Source organism: Kogia breviceps, chromosome 5 (assembly GCF_026419965.1).
Source record: "Kogia breviceps isolate mKogBre1 chromosome 5, mKogBre1 haplotype 1, whole genome shotgun sequence".
Taxonomy (NCBI): domain Eukaryota; kingdom Metazoa; phylum Chordata; class Mammalia; order Artiodactyla; family Physeteridae; genus Kogia; species Kogia breviceps.
In genome coordinates, this window is record NC_081314.1 from 80,523,015 (window position 1) to 80,549,888 (window position 26,874).

Genomic DNA, 26,874 nt, shown 5'->3' on the forward strand with positions numbered 1-26,874 from the left:
AAAGTCAAAGAATGAAAACGAAGTGCGATCTCAGAGGGAGATCTGCTAGAACTCCAAATGTCTCCACTGGGGGCAGTTTGTAGGGCATGTTAAAAGACTATGCTACCATCCCCCACTTCCCAGAAGCAATGATGGGGGAAAGGAAAGCAGGGTGACCCTCTGGGGCAGGGTCTGAACAATGAGTCCTAACCGGATTACTACTTCAAGTCAAGAATTTTATGGTTTGGTGAAAATTCATTTCTTATGTCTTTGGGATCCTCTGGGTCAGTGTTTCACAGCCTTTCCACTGGAAAGGGTGTGTGTACTCTGGCCACCAAGCACTTTTCCCATTTGTGAAATGCTCCCCATCCTTGTGCCTGGATGCCCTCTTCTAAGAAAGCAGCCTAGCTATGTTTTAATTATAGCAGGTTTCATTTATGTCACCACTTTCCCAAGTTCTTTATATATATTAACTCATTTGATCCTTATGAGAACCCTATGTGGTGAGTTCTATTATTATCATCCCCATTTTACAAATGTGAAAATGGTGGCATAAGGTTGGTTAAGTAACTTTAAATTCTCATAGTTACAAAGTGGTGGAGCCCAGGCCAGCTGCCTTCAGGCTTCTTGGTAACAACTGTTGCTGTTCGATACATTGCAAACAACTCTTTCTACCCTTTACTCCTGCACTACACTCATAAATTAAGATTATAAGACTTAAGAAAGTCACTTTGGGATAATTCTTGGCAAAATGTGCATATTTTACACAATCATGAAAGGTTTTCTGAAACCAATTTTAGGGTTTATATACTACCTGGGAGGCATTCATCATCTCTAAGACATGTTGATAAACCATACTTATGGTTGATGCTAAGGCAAATCTACAAAATGTATGAAAAAAGATACCAAAAAAAAAAAAAAACCCAAAAACCTTCACTTAATGGTCAATCTCATTTTTTCTCTACACTGGCCATGCAAGGGATCAAAAATTATTTATCAGTGCTAATGTGAACTGTGCATGGGCTCACGTATTTAGAGGTGAAAAATTTATTAGCACAAAATAAGATGGCAGTCTGAGACTTCCTTAAAAAATGAGAGTGTGCCAGGAAGCAAATGTTATAGTTTCAGAAAATGGAAGTAACTCAGGTCTTGAGTTGTGGGATGAGCTGTGATATTAATTACATGTCAATGGGCTAACCAACGTCTTAGCTCCTCTGAAATGTTTCCATATATAGAATATAAAACATAACCATAGCCCTGCCTATTCCATAGGGCTGTTAAGAGCACAAACTCTCTGAAGAGTGAAAACATTTGGAAAAGTAATTAGCCCATTTTGAGTGGAAGTTATAATTAGCTAACTGTTGAATATTAGAGCTCCTGGCCCTGGGGAAGGATTTCCATGTTTAGTGCACTTATTGTACTAGGTGGACTTCCCTCAAGATGTTGGCACCCATACCATGAACCTGAACTCAGGATAATGTGGCACAGAGATGCTAACAGAGACTAATGTTTCTGTTTGTGTAAGTAGAACCTAGTACATTCAGCCCATTTACTTGGCCAAGAAAGAGAATGACTAGATATGCATCCTGTAGGTCAGAATTGGGATGGATACCCAAGGAGTCTGTTCTCTAGCAAGGAAGAAAATGTAAACAATGGTTTGGTGGATTTCTAAAGTTCTAATTCCTTAATCCTTATCCTGTTAGAAACAAAACAACTCATGGATGGAGCTGGAGTAGTTCTTCTACCAAGGGTGGTGGTCTTGTTCCAGTCTCCTGACATCACAATTTTAGAAAGTGTTTAGAGAACTTAAGGTGGAGCTTGGACACACCATCTAAAGACCTTTCCCAATGAGGGCTCTGCTCCTCAGGGAGAGACTGCTTCTTTCAGATCTACTCATGGTCCCTCTCTATAGCCCCTGGTCCTGTGTTAGAATTTCAGTGACACCAATCAGCTCAGGCACTGAACAGTGATGTCATCTGGTAGCACCTGCATTCCTGGAAAGCATGTGACAGTGGGAGGAGAAGAAGCTCAGGTCGGTTACCCAGGTAACAAAGCAGTGTCCCACATCCTCAGGCAGTTGCTCATACTTCTCCAGCTCTTTGAGGAAGATGCTGCAAGGGGAGAGAAAGGCCAAATCAGACATCTCTGTACTGCTGACCCCGTCTCCGCCAGAGGCTTATACTGAGGTCATCCCAACCTCGTAAACTCTCCATTATTTACACGTGGCTTCTCCACTCTCTAAGCAACACGTGGTAACAAGTGATTTTAAATATGTTGGAACTAATTTCATTAAAATTTGTATTAATTGATTAACTAGTGCTACTTAATATTGTTTCCCTTAAGGGTTTACACTTCTCAGGCTGAAAATAATGAAATATTATACTTGTGTTGGGCATTTCATTTTAACAGTAACTATGACTATTTTTTTACACAAGTAATCTGAGCACGTTGTAACATTTAAAAATATACAGATACAGGTATCAAAAGAACAAAATAAATATCATCTATGATCCCAGAGATAGGTGGAAAAATTCTGAATCCTACACTGACTTCTTTCCAATTTTTCACTTTCTTCTTCCATCAGTACCCAGTTTGTGCTAAAAAACTGAGTTAACGTTTCCTAATGCTGACATTGTTAGGAAAGAAAATTTAATGGGGAAAAAGTTGTAATACATTTCAAAGCTGAACTGAATTACTACTGAATTATCTGCCATTGTGGATATCTGAGCCATGGCTCCCTTCTATCTTAATAAATAATAAAGAGTTGACTATACCAACTTCGCATTAATATATTAAACAATTGGTTTGAGCTCAGAGAATATAAGCTCAAATAAGCCAGAATCATTGGAATGGAATTTGCTTTTTAAAAATCACACAAAGTTTTTCAAATAAAAAATAATATGAGGTTGTGGGGAAACATTCTGATGGAGATGGAAGATGGTATAATCTTTGCACAGGTCAATTTGATAACATCATCAAAATAAAAAATGTACTTATCTTTGCCTCTGCAATTTTAATTTTGGAAAATGTCCTATAGTTGTAGTCACACGTGAGTAACATGAAGTATATACATGCATATTCACTGTGGCACTATCCATAACAGCAAAAGATGGTCTATAGATGACAAAGTAAACTACAGTACATCCACAGAACCATATACTATATAGGTATAAAAAATGGCAAAGCTTCTTAGGTTTTCACATGGAAGATCTCCAGGGCGGACTGTTAAGTAAAAAAAGCAAGGTGTGGAAGAATGTATCTAATATTCTGCCTTTTGTCTAAGTAAGTAATATATACTCTTATTTCCAACCCAAGAAACGAATGGTCAAAGTGTACAATTTCAGTCATGAAATATAAGTTCTGGAGATCTATTATATAGCATAATACTTATAGCTAACAATAATGTATTGTATACTTAAAAGTTGCAAAGAGGGTAGATCTTACGTTAAGTGTTTTTATATAATAATAATAGGGGAGAAAACTTTGGGAGGTGATAAATATGTCTATGGCCTTGATGGTGGTGATGGTTTCATGGGTGTAGAGTTATCCCCAAACGCATCAGGTTGTGATATTAAATACGTAAAGCTTTTTACATCAACCGTACTTCAATAAAGTGGTTAAAAAGAAAGTCATTACCTAAAATGAAAAGACAACCTACTGAATGAGAGAAAATATTTGCAAATGATATAACCAATACAGATTAATATCCAACATATATAAATAGCTCATACAACTCAACATCAAAAAAACAAACAACATGATTTAAAAATGGGCAGAAGACCTGAATGGATGTTTTTCCCAAGAAGACATACAGATGGCCAACAGGCACATGAAAAGATGCCCAACATCATCAATCATGGGAGAAATGCAAATTAAAACCACGGTGAAGTATCAGCTCACACCAGTCAGAATGACTATCACCAAGAAGAACACAAATAACAAATGCTGGAGAGGGTGAGGAGAAAAGGGAACCCTCCTACACTGTTGGTGGGAATGTAAATTGGTGCAGCCACGGCGGAAAAGAGCATGGAGCATTCTCCAAAAACTAAAAACAGAGCTACCATATGACCCAGCAATTCTACTCCTGAGTATATATCTGAAAAAAATGAAAACTCTAATTTGAAAAGACACATGCACCCCAATGTTCATAGCAGCATTATGTACAATTGCCAAGATATGGAAGCACCCTAAGTGTCCAAGAGATGAATGGATAAAGAAGATGTGGTATATATACAATGGAATATTACTCAGCCATAAAAAGAATGAAATTTTGCCATTTGCAACAACATGGATTGAGTAGGAGGGCCTTATGCTAAGTGAAGTAAGTCAGACAGAGAAAGACAAATACTGTATGATATCACTTATATGTGGAGTCTAAAAAACTCCACAAACTAATGAATATAACAAAAAAGAAACAGACTCACAGATATAGGGAACAAGCTAGTGGTTACCAGTGGGCAGAGGAAAGTGGGGAGCAGCATGATAGGGAAAGGGGATTAAGAGGTACAAACTACTATATAAAAAAAAAAGCTACAAGGATATACTGTACAACATGGGGAATATAGCCAATATTTTATAATAACTATAAATGGAGTATAACCTTTAAAGATTGTGAATCACTATGTTGTACACCTGAAAGTTATATAGTATACATCAACCATACCTCAATAAAAAAAAGAGCAGACTTTCACACATGTGAAATGACATACAAAGATTAGCATTCACCACAGTACTGTCTGAAATAAAAGTCGGTTGGAAACAACACAAATATATTTTTAAAAAGTCATTACCATAGAAAACCAGGTGAAGGAACAGGGTCAATGAAGAGAGTCGTGGGTGGGTCTTCTCGATCTATACTTTTCTATTTAATTTTGATTTTAAAAATTAATTCAAAAATTAAATTAAAAGATATAAAGTAGGTCTGAATGATTCCACTGCCTACCTCTACCATTGGAACAAATAAATTTTATCGATTTGACTTACACTGCTTGAGTCCTCTTGTCCAAGAATTCTGGCAGCATCTTACAATTATAATTACAATTGGTTATGGATTCTATATATATGTTATTTGTGTTCTCCCTTCAATGACATAGAAAGATGTTGGTTTTGGTTTAAAGAAATATATATGTGCAATTAAAAAATGTTTGGCAAGTCATATTTGGAAGGCCCAAATGCTAATGATTAATAGGATCATAGATGATATTTTTTGTCCACCTGCCATTTAAATTTTCTACAACAAATGGGTATTACTTCAGTAATAAGAAAAAGTCACTTAAAATATTTTGAAGACTCCTAGCAATACCCATTTGATGATAATCATTTTTCTCCTGAATTTTGGAGTATCCTGATCTGAATCATGGAACAGCAGTGATTATAATGCAATTTGGGCTTACAAAATGCAAATATGCAGTGCTCAAAAATCAATAAGTATCATACTTATTGCTATTTTTAGAAGAACTGCAGGTGACACACATGTATTTAATATGACTTCTAAATTAGAAATAGGAGAAAATTATATAATGCTGTAAGTGAGGATCAAATTTTTTTCAAGGCCAAAAAGAAAACATCTCTTTTTGTAGCAAAGAGAAGCAATCTGGCTCATTACTATATATAACATAATATGTTAAAATATTAATCTATTTTTAATATAATTTTTATTTCTGGAACTAAATTCTAAAAGACATTTATTATGTGACTCTTTTCCATGAGAACACTAAATAATAAAATGTACAAAATCTTCAGAGGTAGTTCTTTCAGGTGCTGAGATATTCTTTAGACAGTCATTTCTCATATGGGCTGGACAGGGCCGGGGTGGTGCGGGGGGGCGCTGGAATGTCTTGACAAGTGGGGGGAAGAAACTCTGATGAGCTATTCTAGGACAAGGACTGGTGAAAGGAAATGAACTGCTTTAAAGAAAGCAGGACTAGGAGGAAAGAATACTTGGAAGAAGAGAGAAAGAGGCGAATTTGGAGCCTCAGGCACCTACAATAAATGCTCTTGTCTGTAGGAAACCTCCACTTCCTCACTCTCGGGATCTCACTCCAATCCCCTCCCTCTCACCCCCATGGTATATAGGCCCTTCTCCTTTAAAGGCAATCAAATAAATGATACAACAGCCTGGATCATGACATTCCACATAAGATATAAAATTGTATTCTTGCTTTAGAAGTTGCAAGGGCTCTGTGACGACTCAGGGAGAGTGTCCCTCCTTCCTTGACTTATGACCCAAGGTCAGTGGCCTGGTCACTTAAGGTTAATTTTAAGCGCACAGTGGTAATTATACCCACAGAGTTGATAATTGATCTAGATGCTGAAGATGGTGCTAGAATTTTATTTAAAATCCTGGTAATTTAAATAGAGCAAAACCCTGACTTTTGGTGACAGCAGGTATCAAAAACCTATGGGAGGATGCTCTGCTTGAAAATTCTCAAGAAGTAAAGCACTTTAAAATGAGTTAAGTACATAGACTATCATTGCTACAATTAATGCCTTTTCGGAAAAAGCAGGTTTTAACGGCAGCTGCCACTGCTAGCTCACCTTTCTACTGACCTGAGGCCTCACTTTCCTTCCCTCCCACAGCCAAGCTCAAGTCAAAGAGCCAGAGTTCACACCTACTCACAGTTGTGAGGGGGTCTTCCGAAGTCTCATTTTTCTCAACTTTAAATAACCTCGTGGGGATGTTGTGAGGATTTAATAAATCCACGTAGGTAAAGAATCCAAACCACTGCCTGGCATATAGCAGGCACTAAATAAACATTAGTTCTTCAGGATCAGTGCTTCCCAATCTTAATAAGCTCCACTTCTGTAGACTTATCCCGAGAGAGCTCTCCCCACCATAACCCTGTTGGAAAATCTATAGTAGATTACCTTCTCCTAAACCATATCCTGGGAAAATCTTGATTGGGTATTATGCAAAGATTGGATTTCAAGGTCACAGATCATGTAAGTTTGGGAAATGCTGGGCTAAACTAGTTTGTTTACGGCAGGACTTCCAAAATCCTATAATATGATGAGGCACATTATAAATCTCTGAAGTATCTGATAGAGTGTGCAGTGCTTCCCAAACTTCTTTGCGAGTGGAACTTTTCTGGGGGGACTTTGTCTTAAGGAGCACTCTTGGAAAACCTTAGTTAGTGGTCATCACACCTGGCTGTGCACTGCCCTCTGGGTTAGGATCTGTACTGTTTAGCAAAGCTCCCTGGGTAATTCTAATGCATCCAGTCCATAGGTCAGCTTTTGAAGGCAAGTGCCCTATTCCAGTGTGCTTCCAGTTGTTAGATCCTACATCAACTCTATATGCTTTAATTTTTAAATAAAAAAGCTAAGAATTTTAAAAGCTATTTATTTTGTGCTGGGCATATCAATTCATAACTCTGAGTAAGATATGCACTACCACCTCAATGTAATTGTTGAATGTAAGTGGCAGTATTAAACTCTATCTTGTGTTTTAATTTGAAGCTTATGAAGATGATAGGTTATGTACGTCTGATCAGTATTATTCTACCTACTTCAAATAGATGTGATGAGTTTAAATTAAAGCACAAGAGGCCACAACACTCTTCACAAATGATGGGATATTCCTCCTCAGCTGTTCTATAGAAACATCTTGGTCCTCACCATTTCAATAATTATATGTAATAAATCATGGGAGAATGAGCAAAGCAAGGAGTTTAATAAGAGTTTGTGTGAACGTCTGGGGTTCTTTCAGAAATGAATAAAACTTTTAAAGAAATGTCAAGATTCAAATACTGTATGATATCACTTATATGTGGAATTTAAAAAATACAACAAACTAGTGAATATAACAAAAAAGAAGCAGACTCACAGATAAAGAGAATGAACTAGTGGTTACCAGTGGTGAGGGGGGAGGGGTAATATGGGGTAGGGGATTAAGAGATATAAACTATTAGGTATAAAATAAGCTACAAGAATGTACTGTACAACATGGGGGATATAGCCAATATTTTATAATAACTATAACCTTTAAAATTGTGAATCACTATACTGTACACCTGTAACTTATATAATAATGTACAGAAACTACACTTCAAATTTAAAAATGTCAAGATCTAAGCAACGTCACTACTCTATTAAAATATTACGGTACAATATATTATGCAGTTACTTTATGAGGAAAATGCTTCCCTCTAACTTTGGACAGGAACCTGGGAAATGAAACCTCTAGCATTCATTGATAGAAAAGCTTTGTGAGCTTTGTCATTAAGTACTATGGAAACAGCACCATTCCAAAGGCACCCTGAGTCATTCTGATTTTGTTATTCTCGCCAAAGGTAAATTTGGCCTATATTCTTTTTTTTTAACATCTTTATTAGAGTATAATTGCTTTACAATGGTGTGTTAGTTTCTGCTTTACAACAAAGTGAATCAGTTATACATATACATATGTTCCCATATCTCTTCCCTCTCACGTCACCCTCCCTCCCACCCCTCTAGGTGGTCACAAAGAACCGAGCTGATCTCCCTGTGCTATGTGGCTGCTTCCCACTAGCTATCCACCCTACGTTTGGTAGTGTACATATGTCCACGCCACTCTCTCACTTCGTCACAGCTTACCCTGGCCCCTCCCCATATCCTCAAGTCCATGCTCTAGTAGGTCTGTGTTTTATTCTCGTCCTACCCCTAGTCTCTTCATGACATTTTTTTCTTAGATTCCATATATATGTGTTAGCATACGGTATTTGTTTTTCTCCTTCTGACTTACTTCCCTCCGTATGACGGACTCCAGGTCCATCCACCTCACTACAAATAACTCAATTTCGTTTCTTTTTATGGCTGAGTAATATTCTATTGTATATATGTGCCACATCTTCTTTATCCATTCATCTGTTGATGGACACTTAGGTTGCTTCCATGTCCTGGCGATTGTAAATAGAGCTGCAATGAACATTTTGGTACATGACTCTTTGAATTATGGTTTTCCTCAGGATATATGCCCAGTAGTGGGATTGCTGGGTTAAATGGTAGTTCTATTTGTAGTTTTTTAAGGAACCTCCATAGTGTTCTCCATAATGGCTGTATCAATTTACATTCCCACCAACAGTGCAAGAGGGTTCCCTTTTCTCCACACCCTCTCCAGCATTTATTGTTTGTAGATTTTTTGATGATGGCCATTCTGACTGGTGTGAGATGATACCTCATTGTAGTTTTGATTTGCATTTCTCTAATGATTAATGATGTTGAGCATTCTTTCATGTGTTTGTTGGCAATCTGTATATCTTCTTTGGAGAAATGTCTATTTAGGTCTTCTGCCCATTTTTGGATTGGGTTGTTTTTTTGTTATTGAGCTGCATGAGTTGCTTATAAATTTTGGAGATTAATCCTTTGTCAGTTGCTTCCTTTGCAACTATTTTCTCCCATTCTGAGGGTTGTCTTTTGGTCTTGTTTATGGTATCCTTTGCTGTGCAAAAGCTTTTAAGTTTCATTAGGTCCCATTTGTTTATTTTTGCTTTTATTTCCATTTCAATGCAAGCTGCACCCTTGACGTAGAGGTCCTCTGTGAAGGACATACTTCTCCAGAAGCAGTAAGAATATAGGCCATGTAAAAGTATGGCCTATATTCTTACTGCTTCTGGAGAAGTATGTCCTTCACAGAGGACCTCTACGTCAAGGGTGCAGCTTGCATTTAAAGGGGAGCATATGTGATGACCTTGTGTATGCGTGCTCTCATGCATGTGCATGCACACTTGTTGGGAGAAGGGGAATGAAGGGGGGGCGGTGCTGTGGTAACGGGGCAGCGGGGAGAACAACAATGAGGAGGAGACAAACAAATAAAGCTGGAGGCAGCCAGGGAGAAAGGCATCAGGCTCATCTTTGCAGGCAGTCCAGGACACTGCCCCTTATCAATGCTTCCATACAAGTGGAGCTAGAGATCGTTTCTAAGGGATCCATTAGTGACCAGACAGATTCAGAGCCCATCTTGGAAGAGGCTCTGGACTGCAGGCCAGGACAGCTGGTTATAGCATACTGAGCAGCTGTTAAACTAGTGGAGAGTTGTGCACACTCCAGGGAAGGTACCAGATTGTTCACAAAAGTGTTTAATCAGCACAGTTTGATCACCTGGACTGAGCCATGACAATCAGCGGGCTCTGTCCCTTTATTTCACAGCAGAAACTTCAGCTTAGGTTAGAGGTGAAGGGGCGAAGTGTGCAGGGCTGGACTCTTACTCAGCATATGCCCCACCCTCACCCCCAACCTCAAGCCACAGTTTCCCTCCCTGCACTGCTACGTGTTGAATATGTTTCGCTAATATTTCCTAAGTTTGTTTAACTTGTGTGATCAGATGAATCAAAAAGTATTGCATAAATATAAGTTTAATGTCAAAGTAAAATATAAACAATCTCACATTTAATGTTATTCACAGCCATTGATAGCCTGTTTACCAACTAGGCAAGGATGCTAAGCAGTTAGGGTGTACAAGTGAAATGAACATGACTTGAACTCCCCCAAATGAATGTTTAGACTTTGTCTTGCTTTGGGTACTCTCCAATATCTATAACCAGCACCCATGTCGACGGCTTACTGAAAAACAATAGCAACAAAATCACAGCTAAATTTTTTTTAGGGCCCTTCTGATGGGTAAGGCCTCGGTTATCCCTTAGAGTATGGGTTTAGGGCCCAAGAAAAATCACAAGTCTTCCCCTTCCTCTTCGCTTGGCATTTGAATATTAAGAAAATGACAGTGTGACTTAATAGGGAGTTATGACGACTTGGATTCTTTGGCTGTGTTACTAATTGGTTTGTGCAGGTCACGAACTTTAAGCTCCAGTTTCTATAAAACAAGGGAGTAGGATAGAACGAGATTTTCTTGGAATGTGAAAAAAGCATAGAAAGCACAGAATACACATATTTTGAAGCAAGGGGTGTGTGGGGGGGAACGAGTAGGAGAGGCAGCGGAGGAGAAGGCAGCTGCAGCCTGGCAATGCGGCCTCCAGAAGGGGCTGTGACCTGCATATCCCTTTTCTCACCACTTGGTGGAGCCCGCTCCTCATCTTGTAGCTACAGATCGACCCTCTGTGTTTCAAGGGGTTATAAAATCAGTTTAGTGGGTGGAAACCAGCATTTAAAAGGACGGAGAATGGAACCTAATCCAAAATATCAGAGTGCATCCACATAGTGAGGGTGTTATTTTGGAGGACTTAATTTTCCTCTTATATATAATGTATAAGCACATGCATATCAGGACATGATATATAATTTTTCTTTGGTTGATGATCAAAAATATTTGAAAAGCACTTTGCTGATGCTTCTGCCTGCAATAGGATGCAAGGAGGTCGAGGTCTTTATCCATCTCTCTCCCTCCCTCTCACCCTCGACCCTCCCCCTTTCTCCCTCTCTAGTGATCTACCATCTCCCCCTAGTAGTGCCCCCCTTTCCCCTCTTCCTTCCTCTCTCCTTCTCCCCATCTCTTCTTTCCCCTTGTTATCCACTGTTCTCACTTCTCCTCTATCCAGGTATTTTACCCCACTTTCCCACTCACTCTGTCTCTCCTGCCTTCCTTCGTGCTCTCCTATACCACCATTTCTGACTCATAGCATCTCCACCCACCACCTCTCCCCTCCTGAGCCTCAATCTCACAGACACAGACGTGACAAGACACAGTCTAAGTAGGAGTGTGACGGTCAGACCTCCCCCATCCTTGACCCAGGATTCAGACTCACTCCCAAACTCCTCCCATTGCCTCTTGGCCTTCCTCCTAGACTTCACCACTCTCCACTCTCCTCCCTGAAAGGGCCTGTGTTCAAACGCTCCTCCATCAAGGGAGCCGTGCCTGGCTGTACAAATCCCACTGGCTATTTAAATTCCATCTCAAATGCCCCTCCTCTGGGAAGCCTTCCTGTTACTCCAACAGAGACTATTTTCTTTGCCCCTCTGATCTGCACTTGTGCTCACCTCCACCCTTATCACCAGTATCTCACTGATTCCCAGAACTCAGAGGGCAGAGCCTTGGTTAGATTCCTCACTGGGTACAAACTCCATCTCCAAACCAGTGCGGGGCTGACTCCAGGGTGGAACTCATGGGAGATCATGGAAGTGTGGGCCTGGTTCGGTGGTTCACCATGCCGGTGGCATCTCCCATCATTCCCCCCTCCGCCCCCGCCCCTTGTCTTCTCCTGCCCTGCTGCACACCACCCTCTGCTCCCGACTGACCCCGGATACCTGGTGCCCTGGAAGGCTTCCCTGGGCCTGGCCAGTGTCCCAGCTCAGTCCCTCTTAGCCCTGGCCCTGGCCCTCAGCCTCGGGACAGGGAACACTATGCTGGTAGGGCAGTGGGTGGTGGCCAAGTCCAAATCTAATAGCTTCTGGCCGGACCTGGAGGAGGGAGTTTGCAGAAGGGTTATCCAGCCCTGGTTTTTGGTCCCCTACTTGTCTTTCCAACCCTTGCTGAAAACTGATTTATTTCAGGTCATTATTGTAAGGGTGTGTGACCTGGATGACACACCTATGGAAGAAATGGGTTGAAGTGTTCCTCAAATTTGAGGATGTACATGGAAGCTGGTTAGATATGAATCAAACAAACCAGATTTGGCAGTGCCAGCTGGTGGTCTATGGAGTAGAGGATGGGGAGAGAGCACTGACGTGGGAAACCCAGCCCCTGGAATCACACCTAATCTTTCAAGGGGATGTCACATATTGGGTAAGTCACTGGCCCCTCTCTGGGTCTCAGTGTCCTTATCTGTAAATGGAGATGGTTGTACTTGATGGTCAGGAAGACCTTCTGATCCCTGACAGCAGAGATTTTATAAAAATGTTATTGCCCAGACTCACATATGGCCATGTCTCCAAAAACTGAAAAGGAAAAAGTAAAGTTCAGATTTAACCAAAGGTGATGAGCATTTTAAACAAACAGCTGTCCTTATCAAAGCTGAGAATCTAATACAAGGCAAACTGAAAATAAATGATTTTCCCGCATCATGAGCTGTAGGCCAAAGTGGGGAGACAGCATTAGCAAAATCATTACCGTTTGGGGGATCTATTTATGGCACATGCTACCTTATCCTAGCGCTCCCAGAATGCTTAGCAAAATGCAATAGAAATGGATCTAGTTTTTGAGTAGATAAGTTTCATGATCTTTACATTTAGTCCTATAATAAAGAGATATAGTATGAAAATAGGGAGAGTGGAGGGTAAAACCTAAGTATTATTCTACTTAAACCTCCAATTTGTGTTAAAATCACTACTTGTAGGTATTAAATTCTACATAGTGAATTGTTCTTCTTTATAGAAATTCTGGTACTTGGGAATTTCTCCATTCAACACCTATAGAGACAAAGGTCCTAGAGAAAGATCACATACATACAACTACTCTTGATTGTCATTTTTCAAAGTGACACCATTTAAAAGGATCAATACTAACTAGCTGAGATATTTAACATATTCACCCTTGGTGTAGGTACTAATTTCCTAGTGACTCAGCTAATTTGGTTGTGCAGGCAGTGTCAACCTCAATCTCTCTGTCTCCCAATCTTCCTCCCTTCCTTCCTCTTTCCTTCACTCTCTCTCTGGAGTACAGGCAGACAACCTGAGCTATGCACTAGAAACCAGAAGAGTCTGCTTCTCTGTTAGCACTTAATTATGAATTTGAAAAGATGCAAGCAACTGGGGTTAAAAAGAACCTTTTGATATTTTCAAGTTAAAAAGTGACCATTTCAGAAAAGTATTCCTGAAGAGCAAACAAGTGTTTGGACCACTGTCTAGTCTTCCCATTAAGAAGTACCCAGGAAACTCCTTCATTTAGAAGTGAAAATGTTTTGCTTGTCTAGAAGGTTCTGATAGTGATGGGGAAAAATCATGGTTTTCTATGTCTTGAGGTTTGCATAAACAAAAGACTGAATTGTGACTTGAATGGCATTAGCCATAAGTCTGAAAATTGTAATTCTATTTTAAACCCATCCATCCAACAAATATTTACTTAAAGTTTACTGTGTGCCAGGCATTGGGGTTATGCAGTGAAAGACATGGTCTCTTATGGAGTTCACAGTTTCTGCATTTTCAAAGTTGGATTAATTGCCATTTTATCTCTTACTTATTAGAGATTTTAGAGGTGTTACGCTTTCTACATTAATCAAACTCTGTATGGCACAAGTAGACAGCATAAACTATGAACAGAGTAAAGCCTTAGTTCTCCAGATCCCTGTAGGGAATTAACATACAGCTTGATTTTCTTGCATGTTCCCTTAAATTGTGGATGATTTAAAACATATTTTTTGGTGGATAGCTTTCTAAATGCATTACAAGTTTCATGCTTTCGCATGCAGAATATATCAATGATTCAGGATTATTACTAATATATTAGTACGCTATATTTTAATATATGGCTGTGTTGGGCTCTATATTGGGACATAGGATCATGTGCACCAACACAGAAGAGCCCTTGACCACTATGATTTTTTGGGTTCTTTGGCTTTTTTTTTTTTTTTGGCAGTTTTTCTTTCTTTCGTTCTTGATTCTTATTTGCTGCTTCTAAATTGCTATGGACTTGGAAACAATCTAACCAAGAAGTAAAGAGGCTTACAGGGAGGATAGAAAGGAGTTCCTATGGAAAGATAAAAACTTTATCCTTAGGCTATCTCTTTGGGTTGCTCAGAGGCTGGTTTTTATTTTCTTCCTGTTTCTCTAATGTTATACATAGGTAACATTTGCTGGGTAGCTGTGCTCTTGAACACTGAATTAACTCCTCTCTACAGAATGCAACATTCCATAAGGTTTAACTTGACTTTTTTATTTTATGGGTTTCTTAGAACTATATTTTGTAACTAGTAGGTAGATTGCTAGCTATTTAAAAGACTACCAAACTGCTTGCCATGATTTATTGGAGTGATACCACTAAACCAGAAAAAGGTGTGGTTATGCTAAATATTTTGTTAGAATTGGTCAATTTTGAAATGAAGAGTCTTTCCCCTTATACATTGATTTGGCAAAAACAAGGCTCACAGGAAGTACATGTATTGATCTCTAGATTTCTATACCTTGTCAATTTGGTAGGAATATGAGGAAAGTGAGACTTTTGATTAAATCCCAGAGATCATAAATCAGAAAAGAAAAGTAACATGACTTACTGCTTTCCAGGCCGATGTCTTCCCAGATATCCTGGGGAGATGGGATAATACTCAGCTGAGTTCAGATGATGGAATTTGGGGGCAATGGTCAAGATGGTTTTATTGGGATCTTATTAAATAGACATGAGGAGAGAATATTTCTACGTCTGGAGATTTCCAGACAAACCATATAGAGAGTGTTAAAATTTGGATTAAAAAAAAAAGACTGGGAACTTTTATCAAGTACTCCAGAAAGTCAGAAGGTAATTTCACCCTAGAGCTTACTGCTTTCATAATCTGACAGGGGAGCTACATATTTTATGTTCTCCTTAAACTAATGCCATTTGATGACATTACAGGGGATTAATCAACAGGAGAGGACAAGAGAGGAGTGACTCTCCACCCCTTCTTTAGACCTTTTAGAACTCAGGATCCTTTTATGCCCAGCTCTTCCCTCTTAGTCATTCTTAGCAAAGTGCCACACTGAGGTCTCATTTTCTAGAGCTGGGCTGTGCAGTATGGTAGCCACTTGCCACCTATATTTATTAAACAAAGTTTAAAATGCAGTTTTCAGTAACAATAGTCACATTTCAAGTGTTCACTAGGCACACATGACCCGTGGCTACTGTACTGGACAGCACAGACACGGAACATTTCCATCACTGCACAGAGCTCGATGGCGTGGTGCTGTTTTAGAATCTTGCCTCAGGGGGGCTGCTACACCAGTGCCCACTGCCTGCCCAGGACCTCTCCGAGCTGGCAGTTTCATCTTCAGCATGACTGCTTAATTCAGTCAAAGCCTTGACTAGCCTGACCCTAGGACTTCCTCCGGACTGTATCCTACAACACTGAATCTCTACCTCAACCCTTCTCTGCAACAGGGTCCTGAGAGAGCTCTAGGACTTTATGTCAACATTATTTCTCATGTCTTGAGGTTTCCTCTATTTGTACTTTGGAAACTGAATTATTTCCATAAGCTGGTGATGTAACTTATCAACCAATGTTCTTGCTGACCCTCTGTTAATGATGGAACATGTTTAGTATGCTATGGGAAAGATATTTAAATCAAGTTGGGAGCTAGAAAAAATGAATTGTGAGGTTTTAAGGCTCTATGATTCTACTGATTTCAACAAAACATAGAGGGTTGATTGATGTTCCCCCCTATAAGCTGTCAAGAAATATGTTCCATTAGATAGTTAGTTTGATTATCTATCTATCTGTTGTTTTGGTTGAGGGTGGGGAAGATGAGGTAGTTAAGGATGGAGGAAGTATTTAGGTTGAAAGAAAACTTCAGTGGAATTTGAAACCTAAGGCCCACAGAGAAGGACGGTTATAGCCTCAGATGAATTCTAATGTCAGGATTCCCAACAGTTTTAATGAGCAGAAGCTACTTTTACTTCCTCAAGGCCTGGCTATCATTCTGATTGGGTCTGAAGATGTTGACAGGTAGGTCCATCAGGACACTGGGGAGAGACACCGCTGAAAACTTGACTTCACTCTCCACTAGGAATTCTGGACCATTGCAGAGAAAGAAGCGTGAGTGAGAAAGAAGTCTGATGGCCACTGACTTAGAAAATTTAATGAGCAATACTTTACCGGGCAAGATTTCCCAATCAGCTTTGGTCCACTTGTTGGGAAAGCCCTGCTGTTGGGTATTTATGGCCTTGAGTGTGCTCCACTGAAACCCTCCGCCAACCTACTTGTTATGAAAATCGTAGATCTCCTGGATGTTGCCAAAGATGATATGCTCCTTATTAAGGATCCCAGGGGGGATCTCCTCCACACCACTGGTCATTTCCCACAGGTAGGTCTGTAAGACAGCAACAGTTCCGTCACTGGCAAGCACTGCCACGTGAAATACACACAAAACAAACAGGGCTTCAAACCTGTGGGGTAAGGCTCAGACTGGGAATGCATGTAGAGCCTAAAAAGTGAGATGGTAAATAAGCAGAATGGAAAGAACGAAAACCTGAATGTTCCATTATTGTGAACTGTTGCTAGGGAAATTCACATCCCAGACTTTAGCAAGAACACAAACTCCACAGTACTTCTTATTTATTAAATGTGTTTGAGTTTGACTGTGTGTCGGGGGGAGGATGCAGAATTTTAGACTCAACTTAAGTTCATTGACTGTGCCATAGATTTTATTTTCAATTCAAGTGTGTTATATGCTTTTTTTTTTTTTTTTTTTGCTGGGCCTAGTTCCAGTCTGAGAAAAGTTTCTTTCCAAAGCACTTTAAACTCCCATGCAATTACTATTGACTCTGGGAGAAAGATGTCCTCTGGTTGGTTTTTTATTCTTCAAGCTCCGGGAGAAGACAGAGCACTGAGCTCCTCTCCAGGACTTGATGTGGCAAGGATGTCGGTTTCTAATACAGCTGAGAACTGACGACGGCAAGACTTACCTCTAAGCACTCGTGTAAGTCCCTCACATAAGCCTTCTCTGTCTGAAGCAGTTCCGCCATAATGAATCTAGAAGGAAGCAAATGGGCTTTTAGTTGGTTAGAGACGTAATACCTCCCTTCCTTCAAACTTCACTGCCCCCACCCCAGCATTTATGACACTCTTGAATGTCCTATTTTTCTACTTTACCAATATACGTCTCTTTCTTTGAGTCTCTCTCACTCTGATCATTTGCTCTGGGTCCCTTCAGCATGTTTGTGCTCAGCTAGTTCCATACTCTCTTCCCCTTTCCCCCCCCAGTTCTACCATGTTGTGATTCTCTGCTGATATGCGTGTGCTCTCAGGTGCACATCTGTGTGTGTGTGTGTGTACATAAGCTTGTAGTGCCACTAACACTCACTCTCACCAACTAGACACTAACTCAGCTTCCTATGTTTCTCTTACTGTAGCTCCCAGAATGATGATTCCTGCTGAGTAGCATTGCTGACTTACAACAAAACAGTTCACAGTCCCACAGGTTAAACCAGGTTTAATTAAAAGCCAGAAACAGATGCCCAAGACACCACCGCCAAGACTGGGGGTTAGCAAACTTTTTCTCTAAAGAGCCCGAGAGTAACTACTTGTGGGCCATTCGGTCTGTCACAACCACTCAGCTTTGCTGTTGTGTGTGAAAGAAGCCACAGACAATATGTTAAAAAAGTAAGTCTGGCTGTGTTCCAATAAAACTATTTATGAACAGAAAAGAATTTCACCTAATTTTCACGTCACAGAATATTCTTCTTGTTTTGATAGTTTTCAACCATTTAAAAATACAAAAAATAATTTTTAGCTTACAGACTATATAAAACAGGTGGTGGACCAGATGTGGCTTGTAGGCCATAGTGTGCTGACCTCTGGCTTCTAATGGGGTTATTTTACATCACAAACTGATGTGCAAGAGGCTGAGCATGTGATCCCAAGCACAGCACAAGCTAATGATATTAAGTGACTACTCTTCAGTCTCCCAAAAAGAGAAGCTGTGCTACACATACGCAAGGGGAAGGCTCCTTCCTCCTTGGACCCCTAAACAACGCAATGTACCCATGCGGGCGTTCAACTCACGATGCGTGGCTTCACTGTAGTGTACCTACGTCACTTTCTTTCTTTGACAAATTTGTTTTAGAAATGGTGCTTCCTAGCTGGCCTGTGATATGCAATAATATCTAATTTAGCACAAAATATATTTTTATATATTTATCTCAGATTTTCCATGTCATTTTTTCATGGAACTTCATAATGAGAAATGAACACCTATTTACAAGGTGTTCCATCACATAAAAATTTTGAGAAAGATTATCCCGAGTGTCCCCTGTTGGAGATTTCAGAAGAAATATTAAAATGAGCAGCATCTTCTCCTGAACCTTTATCTTGGTGGGATTTTCCTTAAAGCAAAACTTTGTTCTAGCAGTGGCCTTTCTATTAAATTATTGATTTAAAAAATTCCCTTTTGCAGGAGTTAATGAGCCACTCTCTTGCTAGTCTTGCTCTATTGGTAGAGTGGAAAGTCCATGAGCTTTGAAGTCAGACAACCAGAAATTGAATTATGACTGTCATTTCCTAGAGGCAGGACTTGCTTCTCTAAGCCCCAGACTCCTTACTTATAAAACAGCTGATCACACGGGGCTGCTGCAAGGATTAAACAAGATCCTATAAGCAAAGTTCCTAGTACACTGTAAGTGCTCGGTAAACAAAGAAAGAAGGAAGATCACAAGGAACGTAATCCCACTTGCTTTGAAAAGTTGTCTTTGATTTTACCGCCTTGGCTCTGGCATGCCTCTACCTTCTCCCTTTTTCTCCATCTGCTTCCTGCAGTTTTTCCTGCTTTTCTTCATAATTTAGCTCCAGTACCCTCTACCCCATTGTGTTTTACTTTCCACCCACCCTTTACTGTCCTCTGGCTATTTGGTGTCTCACAGACAGCCCAGCAGGAAGATCCGGCCATTTGTTGTCTCCTCATTTCCCTCTCTGTTATGGGTTGAATTGTGTCTCCCCCAAAATGCATATGTTGGGTCCCAACCCCCAGTACCTCACAATGTGACCTTATTTAGAAACAGAGTCATTGCAGATGCGATTTAAGATGAGGTCATACTGGAGTAGGGTGGGCCCCCGTTCCAAAATGACTGGTATCCTTAAAATGGGGGGAAGTCGACACAGGCCTGTATTCAGGGAGGACACCATGTGAACATGAAGATGGCCATCTGTAAGGCAGGGAGAAAGGCCTGGAGCAGAGCCTTCCCTCCCAGCCCTCAGAAGGAATCAACCCAGCCAACAACTTGATTTCAGACTTCCAGCCTCCAGAACTGTGAGACAATACATTTCTGTTGTTTAAAGCACCTGATTCATCATACTTTCTTACAGCAGCCCAGATGAAACATAAGCTCTGACTTCACAGACCAGCCTGAGTTTCTTCAGTTCCAAGGGATGTATGGTCCTACTTTATTTTGATAAAATCAACTACAGAGGTCTTCCTAATCTTAGAACACACCATTTTTTTTCCAGCATTACCCAAAAGGAATGTCAAAACACTCTTCATAAAGCCCTTACATATCTCTGGCTACGTGTAACTTTGTAACACTGATATAAAGAAAGCAGAGTGATCAAGACACGGTTTGTAAGGTTGACATGGTTCATTGTTTCTTCTGTCCAATGCCCTAAAGTTCTTGGTTAGTGTGAAATGTGGGTGGAAGCATCATGTCTGTCCATTCCAACCTCTGTAGGTGGTCATGGGGACACAGCAAGCTGTCTAAAGGGACGGGTGGCAGTGAAAACCAAGCATAGACAAGAGGAGCCCGCCAGTCGGTGGAACCGTCTCACGCCCAACCCCCCACATACTCTTTCTTCCGGGCTGATTTCCGCTTCTCTTCATTGACCTCATGGTTGGCATCCCGGAGCTTGACCTCACGATCTGAAAGGCTTGCTGGGATGATATCCAGCTCCAGGTCCTTGTTATCCTACACACAGAGAGATCGCAGAGGTCACCTTGGAGATGCTTTGGGAAAGCAACTCATCAGAGTTGGTGGAGGTGGGGGAAGGGAAGAACAGAGAAAGATATTACGGAGAAGGATGAGAAGATGGGGAATCCCACCAAATTCTACCCACAAGCACTCTTCTTCATGGGATAATTTTTTTTTCAAATAAGAAAAGTATAAAATGTTCAGGTCAAATGCTCAGGGATAATATCCACAACAAAGAAAAAGAATGTACACATTTGATAATTAGTGTCATATTTCCTCAAGGACGTTGGGCCTGATTAGATGATCTACACACACACACACACACACACACACACACACACGTCCAAGATTGATGATTAACCATTAAAACAGATGTGAAACAGAAATGTAAAAAGATATAAAACTTTCATTTGTCAAGGGAAAATAATAAAAGTAAATATTTTTATTTAAACAAGAAACTTCCCTTGGAAATAGAAAACTAAATGATAGAACAATTACTGAATTTTCTAATTGCCTATCCATGCTTATTTCAACCACTGTTTGGTATTTATATAGAATAAAAACCTCTAGGAAAAAAATCTCACAGATTAAAGCCTGGGGGAGACCCCAATCTTTGTTGTTTGACCACTTTATTCTCTAGTCTGCTCTGCTTCAGAGTATGAGCCTATTTAAAGATTTAAGAATTAGAAATCCTAGGATTAAATTGCCAGGCTGTATTTAGCTCTTAATTCATAGGTTAATGACCCCTATTATAAAGAAGAGATTAAAAGTCAGTCTTCCTTTGCTTCCTGGCAAATAGTACTTCTTTTCAGTTGAAATGTCAAATAGACTTTATACAAGTTGCATACCTTATTCTTGAAAGAGCACTATTATACATTCTGAGGACTCTAATCATTTGCTGATTAACATAATTGGGTGGAAGACAGCACTGATGAAGCCAAGATAAAGGGTTTAATCCTCAAAGTCAACAGTTAACTCTACACATAGAAAAACTCTGTTCTGTAGCCACAGGCCCTAAACCTGGCCAGCCAATTTTGCACTGTATATAGCACCAGTCATGGGGAGCCGGAAGCCAATGGCTCAGCAAGATCCAGTCCCTCCAGGAGAAAGACAACACAAGGCAAGTGCTCTAGGGGTCAACAGCTCAGGAAGATTCCTCTGCAAACCCAGCTTCCCTCCATGGCAATGAACAGCAGTACTGAGGGAGGTAAGAAAGGAGGATGTCCCAGCTGGGCAACCCCACACCTACCTCTGTGTTGACTCCAAGGGCTTTCTCCAGAGAGTACCGGTACTTTCCCATCCTCAAGGAGAAGTCTCTGTAATGCTTGTCCACCGTGGTCACCCATTTCCTGATCTCTGTGGCATGAATGTGGCCTTTTTCCACAAAGCTATCGGCCAGCTGAATCAGGAGTTTCACCTTCTCCTTTGTTTGCTGCCCCAAAAGATGGTCATAAGTTACTAGCTTACCTTTACTATCATGGCCCTTCACTCCAGCCCTCTTTCCTTCTTCACAGAAGCCATAGATACCCCAGAGCCAGACTGCCTCCGTTTCTATCCCAGTGCTGTCACTTACTGGCTGGGAGGGCTTGAGCAAACTACTGAAACCCTCTGTGCCTCAGTTCCTTCATCTGCAAAATAGGGATCATAATAGTATCTATATTGTAGGGTTGTTGTGAGCATTACATGAGTTGACAATGTAGGATGTGTCTGGAACACAGTGTTCACAGTAAAAACTCAGTAAGCAATAAATGTTAGCCAGTATGATTATTGATGTAAGAATCTCTTTCATTAATATAGCACTTTATCAGTTTACAGAGTATGTTCATGTTACATCTGAGACTCGTTTGAGTCTTAAAGCATCCCTAGGAGGCGGGTGGAGGGAGGTGGTATGGGTCTCTTTGAAACACAGATTGAAAAGGCTGAGGCTTAGAGAGGCTTAGGGCTTGTCCAAGTTCATACAACCTGTAAGTGATAGAGCCGTTTGCCTCTGGTCCATAGTTTCTAGTTCTCTCCCTTTACTCTACTAGCCTGAAGAAGGCTTTCTAAACATCAGATGAGTTGGCACAGCCAGGATCTACAGAAATCTAACTAGCAGATTTTTTTTAGTTTCCTTGAGAGAGAGAGGAGAGTGAACGAAGCTAGTGTCCATCACAGCGCTAAGTGAGGTGGAGCCCTGACGTGGGTCAATTTCATTTCTAACAAGAGTGTGTTCAACAACTACTCTGTCCACACCACTGTGCAGAGGGCTGTGGGGAAAGACCTGGGGGGGGTGGGGCGTAAACAAAAGAAGAAAAAGAGATTTCTGCCAGACTGTCTATATCCCTAGAGGGACAAGATTTTCACACAGAGTAGTTCAATAACTCAGGGCATTATGTAATTGAATGTCAATATAAGAAATATGTATAGTTAATACAGCAGGAATTTTAAAACAGGAAAAAAATGAAGGTGGGCTGGCAGGGGCAGAAAAGGTGTCATGGGGGAGGTGGGACCTGTGCTGGGTAAGATATGGAAATGGAAGGGCTATGCAAACAAGCAAACGCTTGCTTATCTTTTATCCTCAGTTTGGGTTTTGAAACTATAACATCTATCAGGAAAACCTGATAGATTTTAAGAGAAAGGGAAGAATATTTACATAATATTCTGAGAAGTAATCTTTTATCTTTTGGACTGGGGGAAAGTAGGTACAAGGTTTGGATCATGCTACGATCTGGGTAATTGAGGGAAAATGAGACAGAAAATCACTGGAGCAAGAGCGGAACAGACAGAAGAGCCTTTCTTTCTTTATGCCACCACCCTCACCCTTGCTTCTCCAGGCTCACCCACAGCCCCTCCCACAAGAGGCTGACCCTCTCAAGAGCTGCCACAGGGAAGCTTCTGGCCAGAGAGGCAAGCAGAGAGAACTTGGTCCCCCACAGCCAGGGCTCCCGCTCTCCAGCAACTCACTCAACACCTTTGAGCCTCTCCTACCTCAGCACAGTGGGCTGGTCCCCAGGGCTGGGAGATAAGGGGCCAGAAGAGCTTTGGTGTGAAGGAAAGAAGGTGGGTATGAGGACAAGAGAAACACCTCCTTAGCAACGAAAAGGCAAAGAATAATGGCGCTGGGACTCGGTTAACACAAGATACCTGGTATTCCAAGGACTTTTATTTCTTGCATTTAGGGATTCCCCTCTAACCCGGGAAACAATTTTTCTTAGGTTTGTCATTTACTTAAAACAGTGATTAATTTTTGTAGCTATAATCAAGAAATCCATCTTCATATAAAATCTTGGAAACACATATTTATTCTCTGCTCTTGGTAAGGAGACTTGAGCACGAGATGGGGGTTTATAGCCAATAGGTAGCAGCCGTCCTACCAGAGCAGCCCTATAATTTTCTATCAGAGGGAATGATATCCTAAAACATCAAAACTGATTCAGAGTCAACAGGGATAGTGGCTTGTGAGCAAGATCATTCCAGGTATGTGTGCGAACCAGGGGGAGCAAACAGACAGTGAAACTGGCAGCATAGACAAGCTCTTCCCCACGTGGCCTCACCTGCCCATGTGACCATCTCCACTGCTCTCCGTGGCCCCGAAATTCCAGCCATGTTAAGTAAACCTCACCTGCCCCCCACAATGTGATGAGTGGCTCCTCCTCAGCCCTCACCCCAGTGGCCCTCCCTCACCTCTCCTCCTCCCCACAAGCCGAGTGGGAGATGCCCTTCCCAGTGTTCCCACAGCAGCAGTACACACATGCTGCTACTTCAGCGTGTATCACGCTGAGTTATTTATGTCTCCTTCATTAGACCATGTGCTTCTAAGAGATGAGTGTGATCTTATTCATTTGTAGCTCCAATGTCTACTATGTATACCATAATAGTAATAATGTTGAGTAAATGGATGACTGCGTAATGATTGTGCTTGGAGGTGAGTAAAATTAGACCAGCAAGAGTTGAAGGTTTACACTGGGAAGAATTAGATGAAAAGATTTGACCCCAACCATGCCCACGGCCCCTACTGAGAGCAGTCTGAAGTGATTTCTCATACGTGGGTGACTATCGTGGCACAGTGTGACCCGCCCCATGCCTGGCTACCGCTGATGAGATCAGAGGTAAAACTTGTCCCATGAGGGCAGCCCATCGATACGCAGCCAGTGACTTCCAAGGTGTCCTGGCCTAGAAGCTCTAACTAAAAAGAGACAGGGGCAATATGCTGGGTCAATTAAGCTGGTTTTTCTGGGGATGTGAACTGTAGAGACAGGGGACTGGGTGGCTGGTTGGAGCGTAGAAGTGAAAGCAAATAGCAGAGGAGAGAAGGGAAGCTGAATCACAGTGGTGGTAGTCATGTACACCTGATCTCCTGAGATGAGCTGACCCGGAAACATGGCTGCTGGAACTGCCCTGGTCTCGGGTGACATCCCAGTTTTCATCTCCAGAGGTGAGACTATGCCACGTGTCTTGTTCTTCCCATTGGGCTGAGTCATTCAGCTTTTCCTGGGCTCCTTCGAGGTCCAGCCGCACAGCTTCTGTCTTCTTTATTTCCACATACAGCCATACAAAATCTTTTCCCCTTCTAAACTTAAGCCAGCTTGAAACTCAAATCTTGCCACCAAGACGAGTAACTTATACAGACTGATAAAGTGGGGGTCAGATTGTAGAGGTGCTTGCATGTTAGGTTCAGGAGCATGGACATGATCTTGTGGACTTTTGGGGAAAATAATTCACTTGGGCCTGGAAATTTAGAACACATCTCACTTATCTTGGGATTCTTGTGTTCCCTAGTGTATATTTTGCCCTTTCACTTTCAATTCTATGTTATCTGCTGGAAAAGACAGAGGTTAAAAATAAGGGTTCAGTAGTTCTATTTTTAAAATTTTTTCTCTTCCTTCCTTCTTTTGATCAGTTAATATTATATCATCTTCCCCCAATCAGAGCAGCTTACTCCAAATACAGTTTGTAAAAAGCCCTTCTGGTATCTCTTGAAAATCTGACAAGTCTTTAAAATTTAGCCTTCTTGACGTATTCTCATAATCTAATTATAAGCATCCAATTGGCCTTTCAGTGCTGACCTGCCTTGTACTTATTGATATATTCTTTGGAGGTATGGAATTATTGTGCTCCCTGAGTGGGAAAACCGTTCCTTGAGATGTATCTTCATATTCATTCCACAGGAAAAAGATTTTGTTGTTAAATATGAAAAACTAAACCTTTCAAAAATGTCTACCACATGTGAGCTATGTTCATTCCTCTTAAGAGTCTCAGAAACAGAAACATGCCCATCTTTTATCTGAACTGTTTAGATTCTACTTTTCTCGTAGAAAGCACCTCTCTGACAAGCCCAGTGTTCCCTTTCCTGGCTATCTGAATTCAAAGACATAATTTAGTTCAGCTAAAGCTCCAGTCACTTTCATTATCACTTAATTCTCTTTTGTTAAGAAGAATCTAGTCCAGTTTATCTCATAGCTTCTTTCACTTTCAGAGATAAAATTATCAGTTTAGAAAAGCATTTTCTCAACATCATTACTCATTGAGAAATGTAAATGAAAACCACAATGAGATACCACTTCACACCCGCTAGCGTGGTTATACAAAAAAGACAGACGATAACCAGTGTTGGAGAGGATGTAGAGAAGTCAGAACTCATATACACCGCAGGTGGAAATGGAAAATGGTGTATGCACTTTGGGAAACAGTTTGGAATTTCCTCAAAAAGTTAAACATAGAGTCACCACCTGACCCAGCCATTCCACTCTCAGGTATATACCTAAGAGAACTGAAAACATATGTTCACACCAAAACTTGTACACAAATGTTCACAGCAACATTATTCACAGTAGCCCCAAACTGGAAACAATCCAAATGTCCATCAACAGATGAATGTATAACAAAATGTGGTTTATCCATACAGTGGAGTGTTATCCAGTCACAAAAAGGAATGAAGTACTGACGAAGTACTGCTACAACATGGATGAATCTTGAAAACACTCTAAGTGAAAGAAGCCAGACATAGAAGACCACATATTATATGATTCCATGATTCCATTTACATGAAGTGTCCGGAACAAGCAAACTCATAGAGATAGAAAGTAGATTAGTGGTTGCCAGGGGCTGAGGGGAGGAGAAAAGGGGAGTGACTGCTGATGCGTGTGGGGTTTATTTAGGGGAGGGAATGATATATTCCAGAACTAGACAGTGGTGATGGCTGCACAACCTTGTGAACGTACGAAAAACTACTGAATTGTAAAAAATGGAAAACAGAAGAATCTAAAGAGTTTTGCTATTAGAAGAAATAGAGTTCTTCTAGATGTCAAGATGATTAAGCTTTCCTATCACCATGTACCTTGACCCCTTATAAAGTTTGAAACCCCCAAAAGGAAAATATCATTGGCATTCTTCTAACTGGATTGTCCACAGCATACCACAACAAGAAAATTTTGTTTTCCTCTTATCCTCATCCAAATTCTCTT

At 40.8% G+C, this 26,874-nt stretch overlaps 1 protein-coding gene across 25 annotated transcripts in view; it reads right to left on the bottom strand.

Moving 5' to 3' along the window:
• KALRN (kalirin RhoGEF kinase) overlaps positions 1-26,874 on the bottom strand; it is a 654,958-nt gene that overhangs the window by 231,096 nt on the left and 396,988 nt on the right. For all 25 annotated transcript variants that reach the window (XM_067034412.1, XM_067034411.1, XM_067034409.1 and 22 more), the window contains 5 exons: positions 21,681-21,863; positions 20,310-20,428; positions 17,441-17,507; positions 16,736-16,845; positions 2,021-2,090 (listed from right to left, as the gene is read on the bottom strand). In XM_067034412.1, the coding sequence (XP_066890513.1) occupies positions 2,021-2,090; positions 16,736-16,845; positions 17,441-17,507; positions 20,310-20,428; positions 21,681-21,863 (549 nt within the window). The remainder of the gene's footprint in view (positions 1-2,020; positions 2,091-16,735; positions 16,846-17,440; positions 17,508-20,309; positions 20,429-21,680; positions 21,864-26,874) is intronic.